General features: G+C 38.8%; 2 protein-coding genes across 5 annotated transcripts in view; both read left to right on the top strand.

Moving 5' to 3' along the window:
* The window catches only part of ltbp3 (latent transforming growth factor beta binding protein 3), a 36,488-nt gene extending 21,591 nt beyond the window's left edge, over positions 1 to 14,897 (top strand). Inside the window, exons 6-28 of one of the 3 annotated variants that reach the window (XM_086099077.1) lie at positions 207 to 323; positions 403 to 549; positions 1,523 to 1,630; positions 1,718 to 1,774; positions 2,109 to 2,186; positions 3,271 to 3,396; positions 4,774 to 4,905; positions 4,995 to 5,123; positions 5,203 to 5,322; positions 5,414 to 5,536; positions 6,683 to 6,805; positions 6,963 to 7,082; positions 7,402 to 7,530; positions 7,898 to 8,068; positions 8,972 to 9,052; positions 9,153 to 9,281; positions 9,352 to 9,489; positions 9,553 to 9,693; positions 11,200 to 11,328; positions 12,578 to 12,739; positions 12,819 to 12,908; positions 13,553 to 13,681; positions 14,076 to 14,897. In XM_086099077.1, coding sequence (XP_085955203.1) covers positions 207 to 323; positions 403 to 549; positions 1,523 to 1,630; positions 1,718 to 1,774; positions 2,109 to 2,186; positions 3,271 to 3,396; positions 4,774 to 4,905; positions 4,995 to 5,123; positions 5,203 to 5,322; positions 5,414 to 5,536; positions 6,683 to 6,805; positions 6,963 to 7,082; positions 7,402 to 7,530; positions 7,898 to 8,068; positions 8,972 to 9,052; positions 9,153 to 9,281; positions 9,352 to 9,489; positions 9,553 to 9,693; positions 11,200 to 11,328; positions 12,578 to 12,739; positions 12,819 to 12,908; positions 13,553 to 13,681; positions 14,076 to 14,233 — 2,837 coding nt within the window. In that variant the 3' untranslated portion in view covers positions 14,234 to 14,897. Of the gene's footprint in view, positions 1 to 206; positions 324 to 402; positions 550 to 1,522; positions 1,631 to 1,717; positions 1,775 to 2,108; positions 2,187 to 3,267; positions 3,397 to 4,773; positions 4,906 to 4,994; positions 5,124 to 5,202; positions 5,323 to 5,413; positions 5,537 to 6,682; positions 6,806 to 6,962; positions 7,083 to 7,401; positions 7,531 to 7,897; positions 8,069 to 8,971; positions 9,053 to 9,152; positions 9,282 to 9,351; positions 9,490 to 9,552; positions 9,694 to 11,199; positions 11,329 to 12,577; positions 12,740 to 12,818; positions 12,909 to 13,552; positions 13,682 to 14,075 lie in introns of all 3 variants that reach the window. The other 2 variants (XM_086099076.1, XM_086099078.1) reach the window with 2 other exon arrangements.
* Positions 14,898 to 19,214: 4,317 nt separating this feature from the next.
* The window catches only part of sptbn2 (spectrin, beta, non-erythrocytic 2), a 35,672-nt gene continuing 32,267 nt past the window's right edge, over positions 19,215 to 22,619 (top strand). For both annotated transcript variants that reach the window (XM_086097934.1, XM_086097932.1), the window contains exon 1: positions 19,215 to 19,714. The gene's annotated coding sequence lies outside the window, so the exon portion shown is untranslated. The remainder of the gene's footprint in view (positions 19,715 to 22,619) is intronic.

Genomic DNA, 22,619 nt, shown 5'->3' with positions numbered 1-22,619 from the left:
CTATTTCCGTTTTTAAGAATTTTTTCAATGATTTAACTATTTCTTTAGGTTTTTAAATCTGAACAAATTGGAGATTGACCCAAAATACTTTATAACTTACTCAAACTATGCTCTCTGCTGTCCTGTCTAAATATAAAATCAGATCTACTGCGTATCTAAATGACATTTTCATGCTCTTGCTCCCATCCTGCCCGCCTGCCTTGAAGATATCAACGAGTGTTCCATGCAGGGTATTTGTCAGAATGGAGATTGTTTGAATACTCTGGGAAGCTTCAAATGTTCCTGCAAGGCTGGTTTTGTCCTGGAGAGGAATCGATGTGTTGGTGAGTTGATATACCGCAAAAAAAAAAAAAACACTTCAGTCCTCATCGCGGTAAGGCTTGATCCGTTCTCCGTCTCCAGTGGAGTTGGCTCAGTGCTTCCGGATGGCGTCCGACGTCAGGGGTTGCGAGCATGCCCTGACCACCCAACTCACCAAGGACATGTGCTGCTGCACGGTGGGCAAAGCCTGGGGGCGCAACTGTGAACGCTGTCCGCAGGTGGGCACAGGTGAGGACACCAGTGAGACGCACTGCTCGTGGCTTAGAAAATGTCATATTATTATTATTATTATTATTATTATTATTATTATTTTTATTATTTTTATTATTATTATTATTATTATTATTATTATTATTATTATTATTATTATTATTATCATTATCATTATCATTATTATTATATTTTATAATGTAAAGCTGGCGTCAGTTTATTCTGAGTCCTTCACTTTCTTATGCAGAGAGGTGTTCGATTAATGTATGTGATATGTTTATGAAACTTTATTGTTTTGCAACATATTGGCATCTAACTGAATAGGTCAACAAAGTGCACTCGAAAAACAGTTGGGTTAAAAAAGAGCCCAAATTGGGTCAAGAATGGGCCGACTCAACTTTTTGAGCGACTGAACCCAAAAAGTTGGGCCAAATGAATAATCCGCAATTTTTTTGGGGTTGTTTTGTGGGTTATTCATTTGACCCAACTTTTTGTTAATTTGGTTGTCTTGGGTCAAAAATGAACGGACTCAACTCAACTGAGTTATTTAAACCAAAAAGTTAGGTCAAATGAATAACCCACATAGCAACACAATTTTTGGGTTGTTTTGTGAGTTATTAACCCTTATAAGATAACCCAATTGATTTGGGTCAAAATTGAACCGACCCAAATTCTTGTGTTATTTATTGAACCCAAAAATCAAATTAAATTAATAATCCACATAGCAACCCAATGATATATGTTGTTTTGTGAGTTATTTATTTGACCAAACTTTTTGGGTTATTAAATGTACCCCAAAAGTTGGGTCAAATACGGTAACACACATGGGTGATTCAATTGACCCAAAAAGTTGGGTCGACCCCTTTTTGACCCAACTTGGGTCATTTTTAACCCAACTATTTTTAGAGTGTTTTTAAAACACCTCCCTCAATACAGCTGCATACTAATAAGCATTACATGTAATGCAATGTTCTTTGTGCTTGATACTTAGTGGCCTTCAGTAAGATCTGCCCTGCTGGCAAAGGATATGTTCTCAAAACATTCACAGAAACTGTCGCCTTCCCCCCGATGCCCTACCCTCGCAAGCCTGAAAAGGAAGGTAAAATAAAGTTATTTCTTACTATAACACTGGCACTTGCTAGCACAATCCCAATTATAATATTTATTTTCTTTTGTTGTCATCTAGAGACAACAACTGCTGTGCAGCAGGTTCCAACCAGCTCTCACAGTCCTCGTGTTCCTGGTAAACTGCCTACGTCCACGCTTACCTTTCTACGCGTATAATTATACACACACTTTTCAAAGCAAGCATTTTCCATTTGAGTGGCATGATAATTGTTTTGTTATAATTTTAGCAGGTTTAGAAACAGGACACTTTTACCTTGGCTGAAGTCCGTTTTTGGCATCAACTTGCACAGATTGCAGGAGATCAAACATATTTCAAAAATCACACTTATTCCCAATCTGCGTTTACAAGTTTATGACTTGTTGTACTTCAGATATACAGAGTGTACAATCATACACGTAAATGTTTTTTGTTGTTGTCATTATTCATTTTTTATCTGTTTTACCGGCAGTTGTCAAACCCACCCCTCCGACAATCATCCGAATGACCCCTGGGAATGACCCCTTTGGAACCCAAACTAAAGTCTCACGTGAGTTTCCTGCAAACCTCAAATTCATTATTCAGTGCCCGCCATCCTAAAGATGGATAGAAAATAACTTGACGACTTCTCGGCCAGTAGCTCACAAATGAGAAGCTAATTCTACTAATACATTCTTTCATGTTAGCATGCGTATGAGTTGTTTTTAGGACTAAGCTAAATCTTCATGAATTCTACTAAACAAGTCTTTAGGTGTAGTGTGTGTATTCTCTGTGTTTTACTGTTTTTTGTATTCAAATATGTTGGCTCAACTGCGTTTGTGATGCACACTCGACTCACAAACTTCACAACAATATATGTACTTTAACGGAAGCGGACGCCATTTTGTTTTGTATTAACACAAATATGAATCGCAAACCCTTTTGTCCATAAGTGTTGTTTTATGTTGTTGTTGGCAACTGCTTTGGGCAAGGCTGCTAATGGAATGTTGCTAATGAACCTCTTCATTCATTTCTGCTTTCTATGCTTTATTTTGTCCTACTTGCTTTCATTTTCTGGACAATTTTATCATGTTAGTAAGCTAGTTTTAGGAATTCACTTTATGTCTACTTTCCAGTGATAACCACAAAAGGGTTTTAACACTGGATGTGTATACACTCACCTGTCGCTTTATTTGGGTCCACGCAGGCTTGGTTTTAATGATTTTAGAAACTGTAGCCGTAGTACTCCGGGTGAGAACGTAAAGTTTCGAGGTAGCCTACACAGGTGACAGAAAACTCATAGGGTTGTTTTGAGAATTTGACGTTAAGGAATGAGAAAGCATGAGTCGATCCCTAGTTTATTTATTAATAATTCAGGATGTTGATCAAGTTACGATACGTTCTGAATGAAAATAGCGAAGCAGACATATTGCTTTGGCTCAAATAGTCTCCGCAGTCATGACAGCTCAATAAATATCCTTGAGGATGTATTGCGGCAGATCATTGCCATCGGACATCTGCGCTGGAATCAAATTGTCGTCCGAGAGTACTAGCAAAAGTGTTCGCTAATAAGGTGCCCTGTGAGTGTATACGCACGGATCTTCAGTAGCAGATGCTGGCCTACTAGTATGTTGTGTGTTCCCTCCCTAAAGCAGAGACAGATGAATGTAGGCTAAGCAGAAACATTTGCGGTCGCGGAGAATGTGAGAACAGCCCGAACGGCCACATCTGTCACTGTCACCCTGGCTACCGTCTCAGCCCGCAGAGGAACATCTGTGAGGGTAAGGGACGACGGTGGTTAAAGGAGGTGCACACCTGGACCCTTTTTTTTGGGTTGTACCGTCTGAGGAAACATGCGTGCATGTCCTTTTGCTTCGAGCAGATTGTGTCCTTACTTTTTTTTCAAGCTGCATTTTCTCATTAGTTTGGAGTTAATTAATGGCCGCTTGCTTTGAATATTTCATGAGGAACACATTGCATAATCTACTGCGATCCGATACAAAAGCTGCATTATTAAAAATAGGTGAAGTTTGCAGAAAAAAAGATCATGATGCTTAGTTTTGATTAACTCCATCATTAGAGCAGTATTGATTCTACAGCAGACGTTTGTAACCGTTATAAGTTAAGTAATGTGTTTTTTACCTATTTCAAGGAGATTTTGTTGTCATCGAGGTGAGTTTGAGTTTTTACAGATTTAAATATATATTTTTTCCTTTAATTTTAATTTTAAAACAATTTAAATCATATTTTTCCCACCATTTTTCATCCCAATATCAGAGTGATGGGGAGTGACGTCTTGCTCAAAAGCACCTCGACAGTAGTCACTATAAGTATATGCACCACGACTATTCAGCATTCTAATTAATATTGCATTCGTGGAATATGAATTAAGTAGCACAATCCACCCATTTTTATCCATCTCGGCGGCCATTTTGTCGCGGTCGACTGAAAATGACAAAACAGTTGCTCGGGGTTCAGCTAATGACCAATCATGGCTCACCTGTGACATTCGCAAGCTGAGCCGTGATTGGTCGACTCGTTACCTGAGCCTTGAGCAACTGTGATGTAATTTTCAGTCGACAGCAAGTGACAAAATGGCCGCCCCCTGAGATGGATTTAAAAAAGGGTGGATTTTGCTGCCTAATTCATTTCTACAAACACAAAGCCGTTGCCTAGAACATATTATTGTAAAGAATAATTTTGGGTTAACCCTTTAAAGGAACATACACAAATATATGTCATATTTATGTAATATTTCATATCAATGTACTGTATATGCAAGGTTAAAAAATGTCAAACCAAAATTAATCTGGATATTAAACCAGATTAAAATGTACTGTGGGAAAGCATCAAATCCTGCCTAATCCCATTAGATAATTTTCTTTCTTTTTTTTTTTGCACTTTTAGAGGATCACCGCTACATTTTATTCCTGTGCGAAACTTAGCCTCGTTTAGGGTATTGAGATTCTACATTGTGCCATTTGCGCGTTGATCTTGCAGATGATAAATGTTCATTCTTGGCGGAGTGCCGTGCTCTGTAATTGCTCTTGTTTGTTTGGGTAAAAGGCAGAACTTTCAATACATCATTTTTTTTTTGTATGGCTGCAGTCAGAGCGTATGTCAAAAGTAATCCGCGGCCATTGCTCCTTCCTGTCCAGATGATAATGAATGTGAGTCTGAGCCTTGCGGTCAGGGCAGAGGCTTTTGCATCAACACAGACGGTGGCTACAAATGCCACTGTCGCCAAGGCTACAAACACATGGTGCAGCATGGGAGGCTAAAGTGTGTCGGTAAGTCAGGCTGAGTCATGGCCATGTATTTTTTTTTTTTTTTTTTTTTTTTTTTGTCAGGTCGTGAATTTGCTTCTCTGTGTTGGCAGATGTGAACGAATGCTCCAAGCGGGACATCTGTGGCGCTGGAGGCCAGTGTGTTAACTTGCCCGGGTCTTACAAATGTGAATGTCACAGCGGCTTTAAGAGCAGGTCACACCGTCATCCTGTTTGCGAAGGTAAAGAAAGAAAGAAAAGAAAAGAAAACATTCATTATGCATGACAATTTACATTCTTTTGATATGAATTTCTTTCTAGATATAAATGAGTGTTTGAGTCCTGACACTTGTCCGAATGAGCAATGTGAGAACACGCCCGGGTCCTACGAGTGCGTCCCTTGCTTGCCGGGTCACGAGGCCCTCTCTGGCGTCTGTTATGGTGAGTGATAATTTCACTTGCATCTTTATTTGGAACACCAAAAAAAAAAAAAAAACTTTAGTTAACAGCCTATTTTAATGTATTTAACCAGATATAAATGAGTGTCAGAAGCCTGGAATCTGTCCTAATGGGAGATGTGAAAACCTGCCTGGAACTTACCGCTGCTTATGCAATGAGGGCTTCCTCCCATCTGTTGACAGCAAAGGCTGCAGTGGTGAGTCTTTTGAGGGATGGAGGGGGGGGGGGGGCGGGGGGTTGATATTTCTGTAACTGAATGCTTTTATTTTTTGGTAACATTTACAACTCAATTCTTACAAAATCATACATGCTATGTAACATGTTTGCCATGTTTTAGGTTGGTACACCATTTTTTGATATGCGGCATTGCGTTGATTTACACTTATGTAATAGTGAGTACAATTTTAAGTTCGATTCATGACATATAGTCAAATATATCATGATAAAATGTGTATGTTTGAATCAAAAAAATATGTTTTAAATATAAATGCGTTTGAAGTGGAAGTAAATCCCGGCATTTAAAAAAAAAAAAAATATTACATGTATGCGGCCCAACTAGTCTGAACACAGTATTCTGATTAATATTGTGTTTGTGGAATATGAATAAAGCAGCAAAAAGATTGTGTCCATCTCATGGGTGGCCATTTTACCACTTGCTGTCAACTAAAAATGACATCACAGTTGCTCGGGGCTCAGGTAACGACCAATCACAGTTCAGCTTGCCAACGTCACGTGACCAAACTCAGAAAACCGGTGAGCCGTGATTGGTCTGTACCCGAGTTCCAGAGCAACTGTGATGTCATTTTCAGTAGACAGCATGTGGCAAAATGGCCGCCCCGATATGGATACAAATGGGTGGATTTTTGCTAATTCATATTGCACAAATAGAATGTTAATCAGAATAACATATTTAGACTAGTGGGGCTGCATAGAAAATATTGGAAGAACATTTTTGACTTGACTTCCTTTTTGATGATTTTACATATTTATATTGTATATGATTCACTTTTTGAATTGCTCTAAAACAGCTTAGGTGCCTAATTTTTATATATTCAAATTTATTGATAGACATTAAGCATCTACGTGTGCATTAAAATTTTGTGCAGTCAAATTGGGAAACGTTAATATTTCCCACTTAACCTCACAAAGAGTGCGTCACTCGTGCTTATCGTAGATTTATTTCCCAGAAAAGAGGTCGTGTCTAATTAGTGAATTGACATCACCATCCGACCCTCCCCGGTCAATCATAATGCATTTAATCGTTTAATGGTCGTCTGGAGGTGGAAGCGTAATGACAAATGCCCTTTTACACGTGTACCCTGTTCCTCTTATGGCACTCAAGACATCGACGAGTGCGAGGACGTCAGGTTGTGCGCGTACGGCCGCTGCATCAATACTGAGGGATCCTTCCAGTGTCAGTGCTACCCGGGCTACCAGCGCACGCAGGAAGGCAGCCACTGCGAAGGCATGAATTATTCACCTCCCTTTTTTTTTTTTTTTTTTTTTTTTTTTTTTTTACACTGACATGGAATAGTTTATGGCGTACATAAAAGTTCATCATTTACTTTTGCTTAGCTCAGTTTCTGGTTGGCACGATTTACACCCTGCCGTTGTCTCTCCAGATATCAATGAGTGCGAGAGGCCGTCAAACTGTCAAAGGGGCCGCTGTATCAACAGTATGGGCTCGTACACCTGCGAGTGCCAGAAGGGTTACACGCTGGTGGGAGGCCGGCGATGCCAAGGTCAGTCTGCTCAAATCCCAAAGGAAGTTTCATCATGCTGCCTGCTTTATTTATTTATTATTTATCACAAGTTAATGCAAGCTCTGGATTCAAACGGATTGTATTTGTGGGCTTTTGTGTCAACATGCATGAGATTTGTCATTGTTTTCTGTGATTTTCCAAGCTATGAGTCCATGCCTATTTTTAAAATGTCTGAGCAAATATACCAATAAGACAGTGTTTTTTTTTTTTTTTTTTTACTTTAATCTACCAAAACATTCTTTCGGCTGGTGTTTACATTGTAATCACAAAGTTAGATCACGTGTTGTTTTCTTTTCAGACATTGACGAATGCGCATCGGACTGGAGTCTTTGCCAGCCGTACGGCTCTTGCGAAAATAGGCCGGGCTCGTACGCGTGCGCCTGCCATCATGGCTACGTCCTCTCAGAAGACAAACACAGCTGCGAGGGTAAGCTTCCTCTCATTCTTTCTTGCATTTCTTGATGTCCGTGTTCATCCTTGAGCTTTACGCCCGCCGGAACATTTGATTCCTCCCAGACGCCGGATCAGCTCACTTCAGACCAATTACAGACAATTCTACTTCCTTTTAAGGACTAAAAATGGAAATTCCCACAGTAATTGTGGGGAGTTGAATGTGAAAAGATGCCATTGGCAAGCTGAATTAGAAATAAATCAATAAAGTGTCTGTTGACTGTAAAAAGTGCAATCAATTTACAGCAATGCTGTGACATCATTGTCTCCCTCAGCATTATGCTTCCAAGGTCATTTGTTTGCATGTCAGATGCTGACCTCTCATAATATTTGCCACCTCGCAGCGCCTCAGATGGTAGCAGATGAAAAGAAGGAGTGCTACCTGAATCTGGACGACACCGTGTTCTGTGACAGCGTCCTGGCCACCAACGTCACCAAGCAGGAGTGCTGCTGCTCCATCGGGGTCGGATGGGGAGACCACTGTGAGATCTACCCGTGTCCTGTTTCTCACTCAGGTACAAGCGAAACATGCTCACCATTGGCTCCTGGAAGGATGCCTGGTACATGACTGTGCACTCTAAAAACTGTTGGGTCAAAAATGATCCCCAGTTGGGTCAAGAATGGACCTACCCAACTTTTTGAGTTATTTAGCCCCAAAAGTTGGGTCAAAGGAATAACCCACAAACAATTCTTTTGTGGGTTACCCAACTTTCTGGGTTAATTAAATAACCCAAATTTAATTAAATAACCCAAATTTAATTAATAAAGCACAAAGCAACCAAATATTTTGGGGTTGTTTTGTGGGTTATTCATATGACCCAACTTTTTTGCTTAATTGAACACCCCAATTTAATTGGGTCAAAAATGAACCGACCCATCTTTTTGAGTTATTTAACCCTAAAAGTTGGGTCGAATTAAATCAATAACCTACAAAGCAACCCAATTACAGTATATGAGTTTTTTTTGTGGGTTATTCATTTGACCCAATAAGTTGGGTCAGTCCATTCAATTGACCCAGAAAGTTGGGTCAGTCCCATTCTGACCCAAAATGGCTTATTTTTGAGCCAAATTAATTTACACTCTTAAAATTGCTGGGTCAAAAACAACCCAGTTTTTGTCCAAATTTGGACCACCTGTTAACTTTTGGTTTTGTATAGAACAGCCCAAACTTTCTGAATTGTTTTGTATAAAACAACACCATTTTTGGGTTGTTTTTCTACAGTGAGTTGTTTTTGCACAAAACAGCCCAAAGTTGGGTTAAATTCACCCACCCAATTTAGTGGGTCGGTCCAATTTTTGACCCAACTGTTTTTAGATTGAACAGTGGAATTCTAGTTTATCAACTAACCCAATATGCATTTTGATGAGTGTGTTATAATGAATGTGTTAATTACGCTTTTGTTTTCTTATCCACCCAGCTGAATTCCACTTCCTGTGCCCACACGGGCAGGGTCTGTATTATGACGAAGGACTCATGTATAGCCGGCCTGCCTTCCAAGGTCGATATGTCATCACATGCTGCACTTTTCTTATTCATCTGCAACATCAACCTTGTGATTAACTTGTCACTTATGAGACTTGTACACCCTTCCTTCGCAGATATTGACGAGTGTTCTCTTTTTGATGACGAAATCTGCAAAAAGGGTCGCTGTCAGAACACGCAGCCAGGATACGAGTGCTACTGTCAACAGGGCTTTTACTACGACAGCAACCTGCTCGAGTGCATTGGTACGTCTTAGGCTTTTTTACCGCGGTATCAAAGTCATTACCGGTGGCAACACTCTATTTTCTCCTTCAGATGTGAATGAATGCCACGACGAGTCTCTGTGCAGAAATGGCCATTGCGTCAACACCGAAGGGTCCTTTTACTGCAACTGTAAGCAACCGTGGACCCCGGACACCAACAAGAAGAAATGCGTGATAGCAGCGGTGGCAGGTGAGTACGCTACAATCTTCTCCCAAAGACCTCGTCACGATGACGTGCGTTTTTATTGTGCAGATGTGAATGAGTGTGAGGACACAGCCAACTGCAAGAACGGTCTCTGCGTGGACACCCCGGGGTCTTACTACTGCATTTGCTCCCCGCCTTGGACCCTCGCTAACGACCGCAACCGTTGTGTGACTCCTGAGGAGCAGGCCGGTGAGTGCAGACGCGCCTTATAGAAAGCACTAATTCATGCTTGGCAATATTTGCTTATGGCAAAACAAAGAATAGATTATTGGTTTCACTGATGGGGGGGAAAACTGGCGGAAATACGTACAACCTTGAATGTACACCACGTTCACACCTCTGCAAAAACAAAACAGCATAATTTTTATTGGGAATTGCTCCTGAACCATATTTAATAGAAAATAGTACTTTGATAAAAACTAGTTTGTATGCAATGGGAGGGAAAAAAAAAATTCCTAACATAGCTGTGCTCATTTTTGTACATGGTTTGGTAAAAACAAAAAAAAACAAAAAAACTGTACTTAATAGTTAAATTAAAACGTGTTGCACATAAAAGTTAAATACAAATTTTACCTAAAGACTGAAACACATAAGAATTTAAAAGTGAAATATAACTGAACTGTTAGTTGGCAGTGTTTTTTAGTACCACTAGAGGGAGCAAGAGAGGGTAATAATCACCTGGCTACATAATATAAGAACTGCAATCCTTTCTTTAATAATTAATTTTTTACTAGAACACAAATCATAATCCATTAGAAAACTTACATTAATAACTGAATATTTTAAAAGTTTAGTCAAAATAGCAATTTTAGAAAAAAGTGAATCATTTTTCTCTGGTGTGACAGAAAAGAAAGGCTCTTTTGTTAAATTCGTTGTCGTACACTGTAGTTGTGCTTTAATTATGTTTTTTGTGATTTGTGATACAAAAAAAAAAAAGGGTTTCTTTATGGATAATATTGAGCGTCGATTAAAAAGCTAGCCGGTCTTTGGGTGTCAAGTTTCCAGCTTGTTGTTTGTGAGGCACCATTGCTATTTATTATGGATGAATTTGGTTCAGCCGTTTTGTGATACCCAATGTTTACCACAGCAGTTTGCAGGAGGGTGAGAGGTAGGATTAGTTAGGATTATACAAGCGAAAACAATCAAAATACTCAGCTGGCCCTACAGTTTTATGTGGGAGCAAAAAGCAGCAATGACGTTTCTGTGCAGTTTTCTACAGTCAATATCAATCTACTATTTCTTTCCATCAACACCTTGTATTTTTTCTTTTTATTAGCATTCACAAAAGAAGGTGGATACTGTTATAAAAATGCAGCTCATTGGGTACCCCTGCACAAGCAAAAATCAAATGAGAACCAATCAAACAAATGTGCTTTTTCCAAACGATTATGCTCAATTTTGATTGCCTGAGAGATTTTGGTTGACTGAGACTGATGCAAAATGCACTTAATAAAGTAACAAAACGTCCATTGTATTGTATGTTATGCAATATAGTATTTCTGCTCGAAATATTGCTAGTGGTGTTTATGCAACTGAAACAAAATTTCTGGCGCAGACAGGATAACTGGTATTTACTGCAGGATTGTTATGCCACATTGCTAAACTAAAATGTCTCTGTGTTCACCACTTTGCCAATTATAGCTGGCCCAAAACAGATGTTCATACTGTAACCAGTGTCTGTGGTGCCCTTTGCAGATGTGAATGAGTGCCAGGATCCCTCGTACTGTAAGAATGGGAGGTGTGAGAACACGCCCGGCTCCTTTCACTGTTTTTGTGACCCTCCTCGCACCTTCAGTGCGGCGCTCAAACAGTGCGTCTATGACGGTGGGTAAAATCAGTATCAGCTAGTTTTTTTTTTTAAATCCCTAAAGACACTTGGCACCATGGTGCTCCATGTAATTTGTCCAAATTTAGGAAATGTGTTAATCCGTTTAATAATATCCTGAGGTATTATTTTTACACACGTTTGGACAGATTTTTTATTTTTTTGCATTAAATATACATGATGTCAAGCAGAAATAATAATATTAACACTGATTAAAGACTACACACCAAATATTAGCTAGCTAGCTAGCTTCTAAAATATATATATATATATATATATAAGCTATCTAGCAAAATAATATTTAAGCTAGCTATCTACAGCAAATAATATTTACCTGTACTATAAGGTCATTGGTCATATATTATTTAGCTAGCTAGCTTAAGATGGCTTCTAAAAATATATAAGCTAGCTAGCTAAATCATATTTAAGATAGCTAGCTACAGTAATATTTAGCTGCACTATGTGAACATTTGTAAGCAAGTCTTCTAAATATACACACAATTATTGTTTGTTATATACAGTGTTCCCTCGTTTTCTGCTGGGGTTATGTTCCAAAAAAATACCCGCAATAAATGAAATCCGCAAAGTAGTTAGCCTTATGTTTTACATTTATTACAAATGTTTTAAGGCTCTAAAACCCCTCACCACACAATTTATACACTTTTCTCAATGAGGCATTTACATTTTCTCACATTTCACCTTCATAAATTAAATAAAATATTTAAATAATTACTGTAAAAAAAAAAAAAAAACATGCAAAATTGCACTTAAAAAAGTCTGTGAAACAGCAGAGCCGTAAAAAAGGGGACCGTGTTACAGCGAGGGAACACTGTATTGTTATAACTGCTTGACATCATTTATATTTAATGCATCTAAACAAGGTAATAAAAATCTGTACAAATACAATAATATTGTGTTAAAGCAATAGCCTACCTCTCAAATAATATCTTTATTAAGGAATATTTTATGATACCAGAACTGGTTCTTTTTAAAATGTGCAGGTGTGCCTAATGAGGTGAGCCATTTACTAAATGAAGAATATTACATAGCCTAGAGACGTGTACACAAGCAGAACTGCTTAGTGGGTGATCCAAAGCACTCAAAGCTGTTAGTCTTATTTCAAGTTCCTCTACTGTATATGGAATGAAAGCCATGCATTTATATTTGTGGATTTCGGACCATTACAAAAAAATGTTTCTGTACTGTTTCTGTATGTTATCATGCCTAAATACTGTTTTCTTTACCCAGATCGCACCGCGGCCCACAAAGACGTGTGTTTCCTGCAGGTGGACGAGGGTTTGATCTGCAGCGATCCAAGGAGCGTCATGCTGGTGACTTACTCGGAATGCTGCTGCCACTACGGCCGTGGCTGGGGACCCGAGTGCAACACTTGCCCACCGAGGAATTCGGGTTAGTAAAAGTCAGTGTCACGCTGTCATGCTGCTGTCCCCGTTGAGTTTTCCTGAAGGTTCTTCTTGTTTGTACGCAGAAATGTTCAACCATTTATGCGAGATGCACCTGGAGACGGAGTCAGACGGAGAGCAGGATATCCTGACAGCTTTCGCTCACTATAATCCAGGTTGGACTTTACCGCCAACATCTTTGCTTTTAAATTGCGTTCAGTGTTCCGCCGCAATATCGCAGTATGCCTTCACACTGTTTTATGTTATCTTGCATATTTGCAGTTTGACATTCACAAATTCACCGATTTGTGGATTTGTTTTTTGGGGGAGCCGATTCTGTTATTTGCTTTGTTGAACTAAGTTGAAGTAAATTGAAAGTAAGATTTGCAAGATTTTCAAAAAGAAATGAATGACTAAATGAATAAATACATGACTAAAAGTGAAAATAAAAACAGATATAAACAAATATAATTTGAAGATAAAATATATATATATATATATATATATATATATATATATATATATATATATATATATATATATATATATAGAAATGAAGAAAAAATATATATAAACACATAAATAAATATATGTGTATTTAATTTTGTAATGATATTTTTCATATTTGTTTTTATTTTAACTTTTATTCATGTTTATTTATTTATAGTCATTTATTTATTTAGTTATTTATTTATTTATTTTGAATTTTGGCAGTTTTGGTCCTCCATAAAATAGAAAGAAAAAAAACAATTCTCTCACTGTATTTCTTGCCAACCTTCTTTTTCCATCCGCCACATGTTTTTAAAATGTTCTCTCACAGGTGACAGTTCAGAGGAGGATTCAGACGAATGCAGCTGTGCAAATGGCCACTGTGTGCGCTCCTATCTGGGCACCATGTGTGAATGTAACCAAGGATTTAGGTTGGACCACTCCCACACCCGCTGTATAGGTATGTACTTTCATCATGTTGTACATTGATTGACGTTAGATAGACTTAATAGTTGTAGATACTTCACAAAACTGTTTTCTGAAAACATGGATTTCATATTTTATTGAAGATAAAATATACATATATATATATATATATATAGAAATGAAGAAAAAAATATATATAAACACATAAATAAATATATGTGTATTTAATTTTGTAATGATATTTTTCATATTTGTTTTTATTTTAACTTTTATTCATGTTTATTTATTTATAGTCATTTATTTATTTATTTATTTATTTATTTATTTTGAATTTTGGCAGTTTTGGTCCTCCATAAAATAGAAAGAAAAAAAACTTCTCTCACTGTATTTTCCTCACTTTTTACCCGCCCACCCCGCCTCCCCCCCAGATATCGACGAGTGTGCAGAACCAGGAGTTCGCAGTAGTCCGTGCGAGAACGCTCGCTGTGTGAACACTGTGGGCTCATACAAGTGCTACTGCAAACAAGGCTTTGCGCCCACACGCAGGCCAAACAAATGTGTACGCCGTAGACCCCAATCCCCTTGACATGTCGCTCTTATTTATCCATATACAGTATATGCAATACACACTCAAGCACTGTGCACATGCTGTACATAATCCCTATTTTATACATACAGTCAATCTAAAAGGAGTCATGTGATCACAATAAATGATGCCAGCTCTTTTTCTGTCCTTAAAAAAAAAAAAGAGGTTTGGACAAAAAATGTTTAAATCAATATTTTTGTAATTAATTATTGAGATTTTGATTTTTAAAATGTTTTTAGTTGATGTTTTCTACTCAAAGCCCATTTGAGATTTGTACATTGAAGGCTAAAAGTAACGCTATCCCTCTTTAAATCTTTGTCCGCATTCATTAATATTTAATTCTAAATTGCCCTATTTTGAATTGTGTTATTTGAAACACAGATTGTTGATTGTGTTATTGTACAGTTTGTGGATTGAGAGTTGCTGTAAAACTTGTCAATTGTTGTTGATGTAAAATAGGAGAGAGCTGAAGTTTTTGTATAATTTGACATGTGCACCTGAGTAGACTTTAAGCTAGAAATAAAGACCATGCACTTAGCAATGAATGGGGGAATGTTTGCCAACTGTAGCTGATTTAGGAGGGGGAAAAAAACGAGAATGTTTTGCTGCATTGTACCATTTTAAAAACGTGTTAAGGATTTAATAATTAAAAATATTCCAACTACTTTGTGAATTTCTATTGTATGTGTTAAGATGGGTTTGGGGGGGAAAAAAATGTCTTATTTGAGTATTTGCAACTCTGCTTCCTGGTACACATAAAGATGATGCCGCTGCTCATCCTGTGAGCTCAAAGGAGTCACGTCGCTATGGCACCAGCAGCCCCCTCGCTGTCCCGGTTTCATTCTGTCAGAGAATTATGCAATTTAAATCTGGAACAGCAGGGTGACCTTCAGCAACTAGTTTAGGCAGATAAGAAAGAGGTCAGGATGGAAAAAAAATGGAGGCTGAGCAACAATTACAACAGAAATAGCCTAGCTGCCCTTTTTGAGGTGACTTAAAAGGTGGTGAGAGGATATTAATACATTTTAGTGGGTCGCGCTGCTTGGTGAGTAACCCTCTGATGGCTCCGCACTGCATCTGCTGAACTTAAGTAGGAGTCTTGGAGAGTCTGTGGAAAATGGAGGGGACAAACTTAGCTAGCAATGACTTTTCCGAAATGAGCTGTCTCTTTCTATCAGTCCTCGGTTGACCACAAACCTTCTTTAAAGCAAGTATTGTCTTTTCTACTTTGGAAAAAAAAAAAAAAAGGGTGTGTGCATCCAGTTGCTAATGTAGTTTGAAATGACCTTTTGTGACGTAAATAAGCATCAGGTGTGTCTGTCTGTCATAAAGTAATGGTGAAAAAAAATAATGCGTAACAATTACAATGACACCTCCAACTGAATGATACCACCCCCCCACATATTAGCATATTTTTTTTAACCCGATCCGCCATCGCTCCCATATTCACAGCTTTGCGCTCTTTCCGTGATGCTCGAGATGGCCACAAGATGGCGCCAAAGTCTTGTCTACAAAGGAATAAGTCACAAAGAAGAACTACGGGTATGTTGAAGGACTACGTTTAAATAGAGAGGCTAGCTCTGTTTGTCAGGTAAAAGACATAGGAGAGTCTTCTCCGTTCTATTTCAGGTGCAATATTTTTTTGAAATTAGAACATCTGTAAAGTCTGCATCCTGCTGTGCGCGAAAGTTTGCGATAAACTATGCGAATGTTGATTTCTCATGGTCAGGGTTCGTACAAGTTCGCAATGTTCGCTAAGCCTTCTCTAAACGTTTTTTTCCATTAAAAATCTAAGCGAAGGTTTAGCGAAAGTTTTCAAACCTTGAACGAACCCTGACGAACCCTCACGAGCTAGAGTTTGTGGTGGATTTATGGTTGAATCTGTTAAAATAGGCAATTATTAACTTTTTAAGAGTAATTAATTATAAACATTATACTCACTTTTTTGTTGATTATTTGTAGTAGGGCACGCACAAAAAAAGTAGGATTAATGATAGGGACCAAGAAAAAAGCAAGGTAATATAAACTTCAAATTAAGGCCTGATAGTTTTTACATTTGGGTAAATAAATACACTCGGCACTATTTAATGAAATACAGAAATCAAGTGTGCAAATCAGGTTATTATACACCCTTTTCAGATGACAGCATATGAATACGGTTGACTTTTTATGACGATGTTTCCGTGCTCCAAGCAGAGTCGTCTCTCTTGCACCTCTTGTCATTCTGAAAGGTCAACACAGAGCCCCTCCTCCTTTACCTCTCCTTGACTGGAGTCATATGATTCAGCTTTAAGGTTGGGAACATCGTTCCCACATTTGACTGAGAGAAAATAAGAACACAGATCATGCCCAACCATGCGTGAGCACAGTCACACCAACTTTGCCAATTCGCATGCCTGCCCGCCGCGACCCCGCCCCCGTTGCCGCCACGCACCAAAGATGACCCCGCCCGTCCGGGTCCCATCTATAGAAAGCAGACAGAGGGGGGTTTAGCTCAAACTGCTGCAATCTGCAGAAAGCACTGTGCCGGACGCACTCTGGCAGTCAGTGGCAGACTTATATTCTGCACTCAGCTCTTTCCCTTTGTCACAGTGGATTGGGGATGAGCTCCCTGCGCAGGGTGTGGGTGTGAGCGCAGGGGTGTAAACATGCTGGGTGTGTGCTAAACATGTTGACACATATTCACGCAGATTCATTGGAGGGGCTTTAATGTCACACCAAAGTAGACAAATTTCAATTCTTTGGACCGTCCTGTTCTGCTAATACAGCTTTGGACGTGGGTTTTTTTAATTGTATTTTTTAATCAAGATTTTCAGGGCCGTTTTTTTTTTTCCTCACAAAAAGTCTGCTCCATCACAGTGTTGCTGGAGCAGATGGTGAGTGCCTTGCTCAAAGGCACCAAGCACGATATTGCCCTAAATCCTTTTACGACACAAACAACACAAGAAAAATGTACAAGTAGCGGAATATTGTGGAGAACTTATTGTCAATTAAAAGTGGTTGGATGTTCCGTGCAATATCAAATATTTCAAATAAATAGCCAAGTGTCAAGACTGGTTGGAACGCTTCGGCTACAATCAAAACGTCCCCAACAAAACCCGGCTCGGCGCTTTCACGACCACAAATTGCTTGTAATGAATGGGGTGCTATTTTCCCAACTGCTCGGCCCTCCCAAGACGGCCCAACATCCCATAAAGTCCCCCCCCCCGCTACCACTTTGTTGGTTTAGCTACGCCCACGAGCGCACATGTAGCCGCCCTCTCCAGTGCACACAGACCCAAAAATAGGTGCTCTGAGTTGAACTGCTTACATGTTTGAAAGCCACCGATAGTGTCTTGGATATTTTTCGCGTATTCCAGGAGTGATTTTTGATCCAGCCTGAGGTTCCAGGTTCCAAACTCAAGCTCTGGGCTTCTGTGTGAATGTTATTCCCGACATTTTAGAAGGGACATCCTGTTCTTGGAATGTTACTGTTTGTGACAATATGACACATTTACTGTAACATCCTTTCAATACTAAGATCCCTTTGAGACTTTTATGTTTACTGTATACTGTTTTTAATGTTATTTATGGTTTCATATTAGTGCACAACAAGCATTCATGCTTGTCTCGTCACTGAGTGGGGAATGAATCCACGCTGCCAGGTGTCAGGTCACAATTGCATTAGTTTATTTCATTAAGAACATTTCCAACCTAATAAAAGTGATCTTTATTGGGCAAGTTTGTAAAAAACAAAAAATACCACACAAGAAATTGTCTCCAGTGAAGCTACAATAATGAATGCAGTAATACAGGCCTACAGGGATATGCAAAATTGGCACAACTTTAGAAAATGTCAAAAATGGATTCATGAGTCAAAAATATAGCATAACTGTGAAAGTTATTTTCAAACCAAAAAAATGTAACAAAAAAAAAAGTCAATTTGCCTTGAGTCAACCTTTGACCTGAATGACTAAGAATCAACACAGACAAAGAAAAAACATTATTTTTAGGACAGTATGTTAAAAATGACTTGGGCAATTATGTGACACACTAACAAATACTGGGTTGTTTTTCTAACCCACTCACTGGGTAGTTGTGGAAGATTGGGTTACTTTTACCCAAGGTTGGGTTAATTATTTTTGACCCAGCAAGATTGGGTTGAAGATTGGATTTTGGCGGTCTAAAGCTGGTGGCCATTTTGTACAGTTTTGTGGCGTGTACTGAAATTGAAGTCAATTTAATGTAAAATTCTCAGTCAGTAACACAGGTGCCTTTGGACATGGAGAATGGGGTTCAAATCCGTGTCTGGTTGAAATGTAACATCTATTTGGGTCCAGGCAGGTATGATGCCGATTTCAAGCCACTGCTGGTGCCAAGCCTGTATAAATATGCGAGTTGCGTCAGGAAGGGCATACGGTGTAAAAAGTATGCCAAAGATATCATGCGAGTGACTCGCTGTGGCTAAATTAGCTAAATCTTAAAAAAAATGATGCTAATAGAATGAGTGTTATTTTTAACCACAGCTACGCAGGTAACCTGATAACCTATTTATTGATCGATTTAATTCATCACTATGGGTCATTTTGACCCCATGTCAAATCCTCAAGCGTATGCTCTGAGATTAAAACAACCAAGCATTGGTTCAATCTTTTTTTTCTTTTTCTTCACCCAATTTGGATTCATTTCTAACCCAGCAGTTTTAAGAGCGCATTAGGCAAACAAACGACATGCTATTTGGCTAACAGTAGTAGTCGTTGTAGTGTTTGTACTATAACCCCATGAAATGTATCATCTCAATACAAACCAATATGGTAGCAGGCTTTTTTTTTTTTTTTTGCTTTTAGCACCAGGGACAGCAACCATATTGTGCTTTTATGTTTCTTTTCAATCGTAAATGCAGAAAGCACACCGAATCCGTACACGCTGCTTGTGCATGTGACCAGCAAGGGTCAGCAGGCAAGCACCCACCCACCCACACTCCCCCTCGCGCACACGCCGAACGACCACCAACAGCAGCACCTCCACCAGCTTTTTCTTTCTTCGAGCCTCTGTACTGGAGCGCAGGCAGCGGGAGCGACCCGGGCGGAGTGTCGGATGCTCGGATGCTCGGATGCTCGGCCACGAGCTGCTGCGGATATCCGCCTCGTACCTGCAACTCTCGTCAGATATGTTCCCAGCGCGGACCGTTTTCGCGTGTTTCAACTCGATTCTGAAAAGGCCTTTTTGAGGGTGCTTTTATAATACAGCGTATTGAGAGCGAGCAAGCGCGGCGGAGGAGATTTTTTTGTTTGTTTTTTGTTCGATGATGCGGATGTAACGGAGGGACATGATTAGCATCTTTTTGGGGATTTGATTTTTTTTAACCCTTTGTTCTTGTTGTTTTTTAACCATTTGAATTAGCGGGCGGAGTGGCACGCGCCGATTGACGTCGGTTTAAATTCAATTTTTACGCGATAGGGTACAATTGCACACACACCGAGGCAGAAGACAAAACAACAGGTAAGCACATTCCCCCATTATTCGTCCATCTTCTACTGGCTTTCTGGCTAACCCACTAATAACAAAGCTCATGAGAGAGGAGAGTGATATCATTCAGGTGACTGCTGTTAGCCCACAGCAGCTATTAGCATCCCATGCCAGCAGATAGCTCATCGTCGCCAAATGTGTGTTTGTTCAACATGATGACAAAAAAGTAATGTTTTCCACACCGGGGCTCATCTGTTGCTCAAATGCTAGCTGTTTGGCCGAGGCGTTCGTTTGTGTAGTAAATGGGAACCATCAATCAGGACGTCTGTCTTTTGCCTTTGTTTGAATCTATGTCAAAGCCTGCCACATTCGGACAACATGCTGCGTCCACACTGTGGAGCCGTAGAGGCACTAAAGCAACGTTTACCTGCAAGCTATCTTATTCTTTTGTCTCATATTTTCTGCCTTTTAATTTGTCTTCATGATTTCCATGTCGTGAGCTGTTATTATGATAGGACAGATATATGTTGCATGGCCTACACTGCAAGAAGGGCATCAGCTATGATGGATGCTGATTATTTTAACAACCCATGTGCATTAAAGCAGTATTTCCCAATCTTTATTGAATCCATTTTATATTACAAAGAAATCTCGTGGAACGCCACCAATCAAAAAAATGTCACAAAAAGTTGATACACAGGTGAATTGTTTACCTGTAGAGCGTTTAATAGTTCTGCCAGTCACTATACATTGCTGGCATAGATAGCAGAACAAATAAACATTTAATGTAATGAATAAATAATTTCCAATTCAGTGAAATTAGACATCCAATGATCTCTCGTGGCACACTGGTTGGAAATAACTGTATTACACCATATTTCATCCAACTTATAGTTGACCTAACATACATGATGACAAACAGCATCGCAGCGGTTTAAAATGTGCTCATAAGAATTGAATGGCGGTTTGGACATGGCTGCTCAATATGCGTATGCTTATTGACGACTTTTAATTGCTTTTCTTGCCCAGACCATTACGGTGTCCACCTAAGGGAATTCTCTTTAATATTGTATGATCGTGGTTGTCAATATTGCTCCCCATACACATATTACAGCTTGTCTGTGCTTTGATGCAGCCAACGATGGTGGGAATAGAAAACGTAATGTTTCAGTGGTTATATTTTAATTGCCTTGTCTCTTTTCCTTATGACGTATGTATGTCATGTTCCAGAATGTGACTGTGATCATTTTTAGTTCCTACTAAGATTGCACAATGACTTCTGTATATAAGGACAGTTAGTCACTGCGTACAGGGATGGCCATAGCATTGTGTTGCAATTTCACATTCATTGCATGATTGATTCGTATTCAGACCTCTTTGACCCCTAACCTAGCATCTACTATGGAAACTTTCCATGCATCCATTTCTATACCGCTTGTCCTCATTAGGTCTCGAATAACTACTCAGCCGACATTCTGCCGAACTATGGACGCTAGACCAACTAAATGTATTCTTGACACCTTCTGGAACTGTATGTCAGCCACATTAGCTTTACTATGTAAAATAGGCCTGCTCATATAGGTTGATTTCACCTAAGTTTTTGAAAGAATGGGACAGTGCCACTAGAGGGCCACATGTCAACATTTCCACCCAGTACAGTAAATCAATGCTTCTGAGGGAATTGTCTGGAGGCAGGATTAGTTGTATGTTGGTAGATGGCCCCATGTACTGTAGTAAATAATTTACAGTAGCCCTCTGGATATGTGGCCAAAATGGTGTATAATATATAATGAATAATTCATGGGAAATTATTGGGTCCCCACAAAGCAGGGTTTCCTTAACATTTCCAGCTATAGACCCTAATAATAAATGTGGTTCCTCTTCAGAACCCAATCCCCCTCCAATGTATTGCCATAACATCAGTATTAACTCATTGACTGCCATTGACGACTATAGACGTCAACAATTTATGTGAACTTTTTCTATTAGTTTAACTATTTTTTTTTCATTTCATTTAATTTTTTATGAAAACCTAGATTTTTTTTTTGTTCATTTATAACGTGAGTCAACTATTGAAGTCATGCGATTAATTACAAATACAAATTTTAATCGTCTGACGCCCCTCATTTTTTTTTTTATTTTAAAATTAGGGGCGTCAGGCGATGACATTTTTTTAAAATTTTAATTAATCACATGACTTCACTAGTTAACTAACGATTAATCCAAACATTTATATCTGTTCTGAATGTACAATAAAAAAAATCTAGGTTTTCATACTCTTGTTAGCAAAAGTGGAAAAAAAATGAAACTAATAGAAATAGTTCAAATTAATTTTTGACGTCTATAGCCGTCAATGGCAGTGAATGAGTTAAAGAATAAATGAGACATTAATTTTTTTCTTTCTTTTTTAAGAGCTTAGTATTGTTCATTCGGTAATGTCATCATCATTGCTCTGTCTTTTATTTAATTTTATTTATTACATTTTTTAATTTTGTATGTGGGTGAGAATTTGTATGTGCGTGCATGCGAGTGTGTGTGTATTCGTTAGTTCACCAAAAACCTATTTTAAAAATCCCATACTGTTCACCTAAACCGAACACCGCCGTCAGGAGACCCGAGGACATTAATTTAACGCGTCACCAAAAAGCCATTTGGCAAGGCGCTCGACAAACTAAGCAAAGAGGAAACAAACAAAAAGTCAAGAAAACGCTTTGTTTATTTTCCATCAAGACGTGAGAAGGTAACCTGTTGTATGGGAACTGGGCCTTACTATACAAAAATAACTTGCATGCATGGTTTAGTCACATTTGTTTCCAATGCTATTATTATACTAAGAAAGCTTGTGTGTACGCCTTTAAAAAAAAAAAATCAATGTCAGTAGTAGTACACTGAATGATGTACTTGAAGTGAGTGTTGACATACTTAATTTAGTTACACA

Source organism: Leptonotus elevatus, chromosome 16 (assembly GCF_054856555.1).
Source record: "Leptonotus elevatus isolate MCC_2025b chromosome 16, RoL_Lele_1.0, whole genome shotgun sequence".
NCBI lineage: Eukaryota > Metazoa > Chordata > Actinopteri > Syngnathiformes > Syngnathidae > Leptonotus > Leptonotus elevatus.
The sequence above is the reverse complement of the archived record's forward strand: the minus strand, read 5'-3'. Positions and strand labels throughout refer to the sequence as shown.